Source organism: Rhinopithecus roxellana, chromosome 7, assembly GCF_007565055.1.
Source record: "Rhinopithecus roxellana isolate Shanxi Qingling chromosome 7, ASM756505v1, whole genome shotgun sequence".
Lineage (NCBI taxonomy): Eukaryota > Metazoa > Chordata > Mammalia > Primates > Cercopithecidae > Rhinopithecus > Rhinopithecus roxellana.
Window position 1 is genome coordinate 118,966,299 of NC_044555.1, and position 12,277 is coordinate 118,978,575.

General features: G+C 37.8%; 1 protein-coding gene across 3 annotated transcripts in view; it reads right to left on the minus strand.

Moving 5' to 3' along the window:
- Window positions 1–12,277, minus strand: part of TENM1 (teneurin transmembrane protein 1) — a 657,629-nt gene that overhangs the window by 123,039 nt on the left and 522,313 nt on the right. For 2 of the 3 annotated variants that reach the window (XM_030934095.1, XM_030934094.1), the window contains exons 20-21: window positions 11,069–11,318; window positions 2,937–2,957 (exon numbers count right to left, since the gene is read on the minus strand). In XM_030934095.1, the coding sequence (XP_030789955.1) occupies window positions 2,937–2,957; window positions 11,069–11,318 (271 nt within the window). The remainder of the gene's footprint in view (window positions 1–2,936; window positions 2,958–11,068; window positions 11,319–12,277) is intronic. The other variant, XM_030934096.1, reaches the window with a different exon arrangement.

Consider the following 12,277-nt stretch of genomic DNA (forward strand, 5'->3'; position numbering starts at 1 on the left):
GTACAGTAATGGGTTTGACCTTGATCTCCTGGCTGAAATAGTGGTTGTCAGATTTCTTCACTGTAAAGAGACTCTTTCTCCCCTACTTTCCACACTTTACTCTTTGGAAGGAAGTAACTATGCGTAGCCAACACTTATGGAGTAAAGAGTTATGCTCCACCTTCTTGAGGGTGGAGTATCTACATAAATTGTTTGGAACTCTTCTAAATGGGAGCTTTATCTCGTCTCCATGTATTATTAATTCAACCGTTTATGTCAGCATGGACTAAGGGATATTTATTTTATACTTTGCATTAAATCCAATGCTACTTTATTTTGTTGCTCAAGTTATTCCAGCTTTAGCCATTGGGAGCTCTTTTTGTTGACTCATGTGTCCCTTTGCCATATCCCCATCAATGAGGGATTTTTTTTTAGCCCTTCCTTTCTTTCTGGCACTATAAGATGCTCTGGGCTCATCTGCTATACCCCCTGCCCTAATCCTAGAATCAGCCATTTCTCCAAAGACCACCCCCCCGTTCCCTTTATTGGAGAATGGTATTAGAAACCAAGATCTTGGTGCTGGGTGTAAGCACTGTTTTTTTTTTTTTTTTTTTTTCCTAACATATCTTTCTCTCCAACTACACTGTGAGCTCTTTGCAGGCAGGAACCATATTCATCTCTCTATTCTCAGTGCCAACAGAGGGCCTGACAGGATTGGTGCTTAGTAAGTGCTAAACTAAACTGAACTGCAGGATATAAAACTAAGACATAAAAGAGTTCAGGCCTTGCTACTTAGGCAAAATGGAGGGGAGAGGGTAGTCAGAACAATCAAGATATCTTTAAGGACCGGAATGTTATTAATTGTATTTGTAATTATATTTGCCCTCCAAGCATATTTATGTATGTTAATAATAATCAGGCTGGCAAATACTAATTTGAGACTGTTTATAGTTTTAACTGGAAAAAAATAGGTTCAATTGGAATATTTCATTTTTTCCTACTTACCTTCATCAAGTAAGAGAATCCAGTAGATTCCAGGGACACTTCCAACCCTGGAACCACGATAACGGGTGCTGTAAATAAACTATGAAGGGCCCCAACAAACCCTAGAATTGATTTGGCAGCCATACCAGACAAGGCATCTCTGTGGGAAAAACTGCTTCATTAGGGGTTTGAGTAAAAGTCTTTACATATATAGTTAAATTTTTGCCTTCAGAATAAAATTTTTCCAATGCGCTCAGATCTTTCTAGAAAAAGAAGGGGTCACAACCCTTCTCTGAAACAACTACAATACTTTGATAGCCAGTTTGTGGAGTTTCAATTCAGCCAGATTAATCATGCTTTGTTTAGGAAGAATCCATAGGCTATTTCTCCAAGAGAAATGCTATTTGCACAAAAGCACTTTGGAATGCAGTACATTCATTCATTATTGAATACCCCCAATGTGCCTGTGAGGAAAGTTAGAATTAGCAATCTCCTCAAATCTCAGCCGGGGAAACCCAGACACATAGGGAGCTTGTCCGGGGTCACTAACAAGTTTGGGCCTGGACCAAGATTAGACTAGATTATATGTGATTTTGTGTGCAAAATATCATCAGAATACTCTTGCTCTGAAGGCAGCAAAACAAATCAGTGTTCCTGTCTTCTAATGAGCAACATGTCCTATTTTGCTCAGCCAGACTGTTCTCAAACTTTGTGTACTAGCCTTTAGAAAATAGAAGAGCCCAACATACCAAAGTCAAATCTAATCAATGTTATTTTCTTGATAGCCAGCAGTCAGGAAGGTCCCTCCTATCAATATGTAACTTGCTGTTTTATGCCATTTCTCAAGTGTACTTTAGCTCTTTTGAGGTTGATTTCTTTCTACTTTCTGAAAACAAGCCATACCTGAGAAAGAAAAAACCACTGGACTATATTCCAATTTGCTTTAATCCCTTGTGTCTCAATGCAAATTGCAATTTGAGATATGTGAAGTTTCTTTTACAACTGGGGTGTTAGGCTTACTATCACCTTTTGGTTAGTTTTACATTCAAGCAATGCCCTTCAACTTAGCAAAGATCACTTCATTCATGCTAGTTAAAATCACATAGATTGTTAAATGGGCAATTAATGTTTATAATTAATACTGTGCAACACTTTACCAGTAAGCAATTTGACAACCAACTTAATTTGCTTAAGGAATCAGTTATACCAAAGTAGCAAGGCTGATCTTCTGTACTGGCATTTAGGAAGTGGCATTGCCCAAACGAAATCCAGATTAGAAACCCCATCAGTGCCATTTTGATGACAATTGGCATTCAGAAGTGAACAAATTCAATTTTCTCCTTTGCAATTTCAGGTAATTTAGAACAGTTCTGACAAGTGTAATGCATAAACACATTGAATAGAAATATTCATTCTGATTAATTTCAGAGCTATGTGCCATTGTCTGTAAATGGTCATTTTAAGGTTTTCCTATTACTTCTTTTTGGTGGAAAGAAAGAGAAACAGTGAGGTCACATAAAAGAACAAAATCGTATTAAAGAAGGTCATCATGGTCACTGTCTCTTAATACACTTGACAACTATATTTTTGGATCTAGGGAGATTGCTGTATTACCTCTCTCTCTGCCTGCAATTTGAAAACATCAAATCTATTTAAACTTACCAACACATTTGTGTTATCGCCTTAGGGAAACATAATGAGACTTCAGGCCTTGCTTTCCCATGAAGTACTGAACTGTCAGCTTTCACTTATGAATTGTTTTCTTTTCAGTATATTTTGATCCTCCAGCAAATCCTACATAGTGGACCCCTCTTCTTTTGGAAGACACTTACCTGAGTTATAACTTCCAAATTTACGTTCACACTATTCTTTAACCTTATTTAGGAAGAAAAATTTTCCTATTAACACATTATTAAAAGGTAGTCTCATAGGCAAGAGGGGACATTAGGTAACTGCTGATGTGATTTGCTTACCTATGTCTGGTATCTCTGTTTCTAGGGTGCACAAGGTATCCACGAGTGGCAAGCAAAAGCAAACAGAGAGTCATCAGTATCATTGAACAAGCCAAACCTAACCAGACACACCAATTCCTAACTCAGATTGTGGCATTTAGAGAGACTTTATGGGGTCAGGCGTGCAAGCCAAAGTTGATCCAATCCCTCCAGGCTTTGCCTCCTAAGATGGTGTCAAGGCGATTGCATATTTTGCTTGGTGGATGTGCAAAGTTCTAAGGCAGATTTTTCAAAAGGTTCTCTCTGGACCATCTGCATCAGAATCACTTGGATTCTTGCACTTGTGCACTTCCTAGGGTTCTCCCTAGCCCTATTGAATCAGAATCTTGGGTGGAGGTGGGGCCTGGAAATTTTATTTTTAACAAACTTGGCTGGCAATTGTGATGCAAAATAAAATTTAGGAACCATTGAGCCAGGGGTTGAAGAAGCAGCCACGGCAGAGGGACTAACCATTTTAGGCTTTGGTTTGATAGCCATAAGCACTCTATCAAAGTGTAAAATCACTGTTTTATTATCAAGTTGTGTGTACAGACAGACATCCCAACACTAACCCTAAGCCACTTATCTGATCTCAGAGATAAGATAGGAACATCTGTTGTGCAAATTCCTTAGCAATATTAAAAAGCTCCTTAACAAGTTGAAAGTGTAAGAGTTTTCTTTTAGACCACGACAGAATATCCTTGACATCAAAACTGCTGATCAAAACAACTTCAATAAAACACACTGTACATCAACTATTAGGGCTTTGTGTCTTCCAGCCATCCATGCTCTAAGGGGCAACTGGGGTAGGCAATAGAGGATTGTTGGGCCAGAAGAAGGAGAATACTTTGGTGGCTCCTGATCTGTAAGCCTCTTGGCACAGGGTATTGCCTAGGGCATTTCATGATGGGACCCGGTATGAGGTTTCTCACACAGGGAGTGTGGTCTGTGTATAGGCCTGACTTTGGGACAAGTCTGCCAAGAATTAAAAAGCTACAATCATCTGTGAAATACAGTCATTTTAATTTTTAAAATCCTTTTAAATCTGGTCCTATGTCATTTTTAAAACATAAAGATAACCTTTTTTTAAAAAAATCTAAACTAGGAAATGGTCTTATTCTTTGGAATCTCAGGGAAGAAGAAAATATACAAAATTTTTCATCTGAAACTATCTGCTACAACAGATTCAACTCTTTTTAAAAAGAACCTCTCTGAGATTTTACTAGTTGGGCCACAGGTCAAGGTTCACTGACTTTTCTGTTTCCTTTGCTCATCTCAAAAGGGTAGGTATCCTGTAGGTTGAAACAAAGGTGAACTGATAAGGATGAGGAGCTCTGATTAGAAACCTGGCCGCAGGCATTTGTGCCTCTTTCAATTTGTTTGTCTCTAGACACTTTCATTTGCACCTCTTTCAATTTCTTTGGCTCTAGACACTTGCCTGTTTTTGTGGCCTCTAAATTATAGAATGAGTGTGCTTGAGGCTAGCTGTAATTATTGTGACATAGGTGATCCTCCTGAAGGAAGTTTAGTTGTGAAAGTACTAGAAAGATCTCATTAAAACATGGTTTAATCTGAAACAGATTCTCATGGTACAGAACCATTTATGTGGCTACAAAGGGTTTTGAAATTCTTACATGATGGCAAGGAGTGAGAGGGGGATGGTTTGACTTTCTTGCAGCTGCTTCTGATTCTGCCAATAATGTCACTGTGAATTTGGAAAGATGTCCCATATTATGCAGAGCAGCTTCTCTCATTAACATCTCAGAGGGAGGAAGTGAAAATGACGGAATTTATTTCCAGTGTGTGACCTTGTTCTGTCTCAGAATTACTTTTCGTTAAGGATTTAGGACTGAGCCACCACCAAAGTCAGTCTGCTATCTAGCTACCAACTGACTACATGCTGAGGTGTCAGTGTGTGAGCTCTTCACAAGGGCCTGGGCCCATCCGTGGGCACCACCACCTGGCAATGGACCAACTTGAAGCTTGCCACAAGTTAGGAAGAGAAAGAAATGGAATTTCAAATCTTTTTAGAGCAAGACATGCTTCCAATGTTAGAGTCTTTAAGTTGACCTTTGATTTTCTCAAGATCCAGGTGATGAAAGGGTCATGTACTCTTCTTTTTTAATTTAAAAGAAAATTATTGATATGATTTGTATACCATAAAATTCACCCTTCTAAAATGTGCAATTCAGTGGTTTCCAGTACATTCAGAGAGTTGTGTAGCCTTTATCATTATTCAATTCCAGAACATTTTCATCACACTATGAAGAAACTCCATACCTATCTGTGGTCACTTCCCACTTTCCCCCTCCCTCAGCCCCAGGCAACCACAAGAATGCCCTATTCTAGATATTTCGTATAAATTGAGCCATTTAATATTTGTCCTTTTATGTCTAGCTTCTTTCACTTAACATAATATACCATCTATTCCTTTTATATTTTTGTGAGGTAAAGAATGGAAAGGAGGACATATGCCAATTTTGGAGCTGTTTTCTAGTGACCTGGCATCATGGGAGTTTGAGTGGCCTGCATTGTGGTGACTGCAGCCCTTTACTTGTTCTTCATGCTGTTCTCAGCTTCTTTTCATATTCTTGGCCAGAAACATTTGACATTGAAGAATGGTCTGCCCTTCCTGCTCCTCTTTCCCTTGTCTTCTTCCTTTGGACATCAGAGCATACTCCTGATTGTCACTGACTTATCGGAGATTCCAACTCCAGCGACCCTCATCCAAGATTACCTTCCCCCATGCTCTGGCTCTGTTCCTTGCCCTTATCACAACTTACCTGTCCTGTTTTAGGGCCCTGTTTCCAGCTAGCAGTCCCTTTGAAAAGCAATCTGATGAATGAATCCATATCGAGGGACTCATGAATGTTTTTAGCTTGATGAGCCATTCTAAAAGAGGTTCATGTTTTGGGAAATCTTAGAGATGCAATGTTTCAATTCAAAGGAACATATTTCTTAGAGTGAAATTTTTGGGCACCATGGAAGGCCAGTGAAGACGTCTTTGGGTGAGGTGGAGGGAATCCTTGAGTACCACTGCTAATACATGAGATCAAACTGGGGAGGTAACTACCTATTTCATCTACATGTAGTGCTTCTAGTATTTGTAGGTCCAATGCTGTTGACAAGAGGATGGTTGATGGCCATTTCTGAGATATTTGTAGAGCTCTCAAAGCTCCATTTCCATTTATTCCTTCAGCAGAGAGCTCTACAAGTTCTCCTGCCTCTCAGCATTCTAACTGCCCCTAAGTGGCTGCTATTCCAGTTCTACTCCATTCCCCGTCAATGACAGGAATCAAGTCCAGAGCACAATGTATGAAATATTAAGCAGTTGCTGGAAAAGAAACAGGAAAATCTCAAGAGAAATTTTCATGTCACACTGACATTTGTTCAATCCAAATTACTTAAGATACCAAAAAGCATTTGCCAGGCTCTTATTTTCTTATCTCTTTCATTTTTAAGGGAAGGACAAAATAACTATCTAGAGAATAACAAAATCTTGAACAATAGCAGCATGAGGTTTTTATAAAGAATAAATCATTTCTAGTCATGCTTAATGGGTTTTCTAATAGAGTTGTGAAATTAGAAGATGAGAGGGGTACAGGGGGATATTACATATTTGAATTCTTGCAAAGCACTTGATATGGTGTCTCCTGTTTTTACTTATATAATTATCCCTGTTAGTTTCAGAAAACTTAAAAGTGGTCCTGAAGCTATAACAATTTAAAAAGTCAACTAAGTCATAATTGATGAGAAATAGTTGAAGGACTTGTAGATGTTTAGACTGAGGAAGAGAAAGCTCAGGAACCTATGACAGCTCTCCTCACACTTGTGAAAGTTTGTCAGGTAAAAGAGGGAAGTGACTTATGTACTGTTTTAGATGCTACCATTTGCCACTACCGAGTGAAATTTTTCACAAAGGCAGATTTTGGCTGAATATAAGGAAGAATTTTCTAATGGAGCAGTCCAAAGATGCAATGGATCTTGAGAAGTACTAAAGCTTCCCGTGATTGAAAGAGATCAATATAGAGACAACAAACCATCAGGCATGGATTGGGCACAATTTTGGACCTGATACCCTCATGGATCCTTCTAATACTAAGCTCACAAATCTGTGATGTCATTTTTGTTCTACTGAAATCTGTGTGTGTGCCTGCATATATATATGTATGTATACATATATATGTGTGCGCATACACACACACACATGCATATATAAGTATCTATCTATCTATCTATCTATATAAATACAAGGAGCAAATCCCTAGTGAAACCAACACCTAAACTACCCCACATAGAAGTGAATCTATCTTAAAATTTTTTTCAAGGGATGTATTTTTAAAGTCACAGAGGTTTAATTGTATGATCTTATAAGCTTTCCTTCTTTATTATCTTACCTCAATCTCCCACTGGAAGGAAGCTTTAAGATGTACACATATGAATGAAATCTGCAGGAGACAGGCAAAGTGGTAGTATATACTTAAATAATAAGAAATAATATTGTTTCTCTTGGCAGATTTCTAATGATAGTGATATTGCTGACTTTTCATTTTCCTCCTTGTTCTACCAGTGGGGGACTAGCTAGAGGAAATAAATGATTGACAACCAATGAAAATGAAGTTATTTTTGAGGTCAGATGTTTCAACTGGAAAGAGTTCAGATCAATAGGGCTGAGGCAGAAAATATCTACAGTCTTCCAATCTTCAAACTTCCAAGGACATCTGGAATTGTTCAGTGTGGTCCAATATGAAACAAAAAGATCTAGAAGGGCACCCATTAGGGGCAAACTATATGTCCTTCCAAAATGTCATCAAACTTTGGGCTGAGAGCTACACATCTGTGGATCTCTAAACAGGTTAAATTGTATATGTCATGTAAGAGGATGCTCAAGTATAAACCTGAAGTCAATTTTATAGATAGGGAAGAGAACTACTAGAGAACATAGTAGATCATTTACATAATGAATAACCTGATAGGATCAAAATCTATAAGGCTTTCTATCCCATTCTATAATCATCTGTTGACAATATTGCTTCTCCATTCACAATTTTAAATACAACCAATAACATAATGGCTATATTAGTCTGTGTTTCCAGGAATCAGATGACTCAACCAAGAAAAGTGACTAATTTGCATAGGACACAGAGCAATTAAATTAACTGATCTTAAGAAAAAAACTGGTACAAAGTGAGGTTTTTATCTAAATACAGTAGAATCAATGACCATTATGGTTCTTAAGATAGCACAGCCTTATTAAATCACCTTATTTCTCCGCAGGAAGCTTAAATTTGGAAAATTTATAAAGCAAATACATACATCCACAAATTATATGTACAATGTACAGTACACATATAGGCAACTGATCAGGATAGATGCTTTTTTTTTTTTTTTTTTTAAAATAAGTGAATCTAATAAGAGCTATATTAGTTTCTGAGTAAACATGACAGCTAATGACAGCTAATGTGTGCTGACATGAACTGGTTTGATGGTTTTGACTATAGTCAAACAGTTAGGGAGTTACCTGTCAATTAGATCAAAATGGTCACGTATATTCAATTAGCTTATTTCTTTGATGGCCAATCAAACGAGTGTTGGAATAGAGAAGAAATAATTGCCTTTTCTCCTTGAACCTAATGCAGGGGATATTAAACATGAGTCTACAAAAGGGCTTCATCTACAGGGACTGGTTGCTGGTGGGGCAGTGGGAAGTAGGGAACTCTAAGGAAGGGAAAAAATGCAATCCCTTAAATCATATATGCCATTTTGTGTGATTTTGTTTTTCCTAAGGAGAGGGGTCCATAGCCTTCAGTAGATTCTCAAAGGAATCTAACACTAATAAAAAAATGTTAAGAAGAACTACTCAAAAGGATCTCAACTCAGAAAAGCCGGTTAGCTTGAGAAAAGCTCTCAAGCTAAGCGAGAGAGCCTTGATGTGTGAATTCAAAGTGTGTGCATGCCTAAGTGAAGAGCTGAGACAATGAGACAAAACAGTGTCATGGAATAAGAATGAATAGAGGCATTGGATAGTACTTCAAACTGTCAGAAACTAATTTTTCTTTATACTGAGAAAATGAGTTTGCAATTAGAGTCCAAGTTATTCTATTTTATACTTCGAATGGCTTTGTGTTGAAGGTCATAAGGTACTTTGGACTAAAATGCAAATCTGTAAACTGTTAAGGATCCTTGACCAAGAGAGAATCTCATCAATGAATGACAATTGCTCCACTTTAGGTAAATTTACATTTAAATTACAAAGAAAAGGACTAAATTTAGCTAGAGTTTAAAAAATATTATTATAATTTTTTGTTTTGTTTTTGTAGATAATTTTACTGTTTTTCCTTTGAGGAGTTAGCTATATAGGGGTTAGCTATACAGGCTTTATAGGGTTAACTATGTAGACTCAGCAAGACAAGGTCTCTGTCTACCTGACAGTCTGGATGACTGGAAACATTCAGATGTTGAATGAATTGTTCAGTGCTCCCATCTATATTTGGCATTATGTAGATGGAGCATCCCTAGGGTTTTGAAAACAATGTGGACTGTGGTATAAATCATTTCCACATCTAGGCATACAACCAACCATCTGGGCCTTCCCGTTGACTTTCCAGTAAGTAGGTGCCCAAAGAGATGTGCTGCTGGAAATGACAAGTCGCCATGAGGTGTAACATCCTGAGGTACATGAACACTTGATTAGGGTAGGGTGCTATGAATTAGTACCTCTCTAGACTCTCTAAAAGTGCTTTGTCTTTATTATAAAGTCTTAACTTTACAGTCTATTTTTTCATTAGCTAAGGGATTTAACAGCTTTCTTCCCTATGACAGCCTTTGCTATTATAATTAAGAAATGTATTAAAACTGGAGTGAATTAATGTGAAAAGTGGATGGGGGCTTGGGACTAGAAGATCTCCCCAGCTAGGTGTGAGGGAATAACTCAGTATTAGAAAACGGAGGTATATTCCATAACAAGCATGATAATCTGAAAATTTTTGAGAAATGCCCTTATGTATTCAAATTTACATGCTTGTGTGAAAGTAAGTGTTAAATGAAAATGACCCAAGACTTCTCATGTGTTTTAACTGGCTTTGATGATGCCATGTACATACGAGTTGCTCTATCAATGTCTCTGCTCTCCAGTCACTATATTTGATCACTATTTGTCAGGTCATTGAGGAGAAGTCTGAAGAAAAAATTGTTTTATGGAATAGTTCATAGGATAGCATCTAGATCTTCTGGAACATAGAGAAACTTTAAGCCAAATGTTCCAGACGCATGTGTCGGGAATACAGCTGTCATAACTAATTAGAAAGAAGGCTCTACCAGTTTACCCGGGGGACAGGAAACAGGTTTGTGTATTCTTAAGGAGATGGGAGTTGAAGCTTCCCTATTCTATAACTCCAGAAGATACACATTTGTGTCTTATAATCTCAGAAAGGGAAGAAATAAGCGAATTAAACCATAGTCAATTTAGTCATAATCTTTGTGGAACTTCAGGATATGGAATACTAAAATCTACGAATTCCTTACAAAAGGTGTCAAAATACTTTGTACTCTCAAGAAAATTATTAAACTGTGTGAGAAAATCTAAAGATAAGTGCTTTAATTATCATGGGGTAGGGCTTTTAAAGGTAAAGAACCAGTTCTTCCTTCTTTATCATGCCACGAAAACCAGATTTCCATTTTCTTGTTTATGAAATGACCATTTCCAAAGATTGGAAATAAAAACTTACGAAGTTTAGCCTTTTGGATCAGACAGTATCTCTCCCAACTAGAATGGAATAGTTTTGATGAGTCTTCACAGTGGCCAGCAGTGAGTGAGTGACTTACTTGAGTGCTTGGAAGTATTGAGATCCATGTCAGTGTCAGCACTGTATACAGGGAAGGACATACATACAGCGATGTTAACACTTCCTGGTTCTCCAAAGTAGTGCTCAAAGGATCCTTCAAGTAGGAAGAGTGGGCACGTTGACCTTTGTCCCTATTCCTGCATCTTAACTCAGTGCTACAATAGGGGCGATTGCATTTTCTGCTTCTTCTGGCAATGCTTTGTCTTTTCATGTTATCTTGCTTTTTGCTTTATCTGCTAAGCAAATATATAGAGATAAGAGAAGACTTACCTCAATTCCAAAATACTAACGGAGTTCCCTGAGGGAAATATTCTCCTTACAAAATTGAAGTCGCCAACATACACACTGCCATCAGGGCCAGAAGCTAAGGCGACAGGAGCAAAGAGTTTGTTGTTGTGGGCTGGGCCATTGCAATTGGTGCACGCTACACTCCTTTGGTGTCCATTACCCATTATGGTTGATATGACTGGGGGTTGCTGGGAAATGAACATATTTTCTCCATTCCCTTTATGTATGATTCCTAGATTCAAGGAAAACAAAAAGAGAATTTAAGAAAAGCAATTACCACAAAATAATCTCTGCAATATTTTAATTTGCTTTTCATCATTCAAAGCAGGAAGGAGCTTTGGCCTGGCATAAGAGAACCTGAGAGTGAAACACACCCTTTCCTCAGTTTTGTTTAACTGCATAACCACAACAAATAGTAGCATAATGCTTTGCCTCAGTTTGTCCATCTGTGAAGCAGGGTAATGCAACCAGTCCTTATAATGTTGATTCTAAATGACTCAATAAAGCATTTGATGACTAACTTTTAATGACCTATTCACTCTGGGCTCTGTGAATCATCTGTGGCTACATTTTCGTATCTGGCTGGCTCTTTTCTGATGCCTAGCACATACCTGTCTGACTTCAAATTACACTCACTATGAAACCGGTTCCTGAAAAGAGAATATCAGTCAATTTTAATATTAACCTTAGCAAAACACAATCAGGAAGGTAATCTACTTCTGTGAAAAGAAAAGAAATCCTACTGCTAGAATGTACTTCAAAGATAAATGAAAGAAACTTGAATTTTCTACTCTTTTGGACCATATCGCACTATCATCAGTGCAGGAAATAGAGATACTGACTTATGAAAATGCTTTGCAGATATTCTGTGTGGGCAATCTCATCCATACCCACAGCTTTAACTCCCATTTCTATATGCTGAAACTTTCTCCCATCCAGAGAGTTCTTAACTGACATGCAATTTCCTTCTACACCTTTTTACTTGGACCCCCCATAATTACCTCAGACTCAAACATATAAAAACTGAACTCACTATTTTTTCTGCAACCCCTCCCAAACCCTGCTCTTCCTCTTGTGTTCCCTAATCATCTTGTGAGTGGTAGTACCATGCATACAATTACCTAAAATGGAAATCTGGATATCACCATGGCTCTTCTTTCCCCCATTCTTGAAACCTGATTAATCATTAAC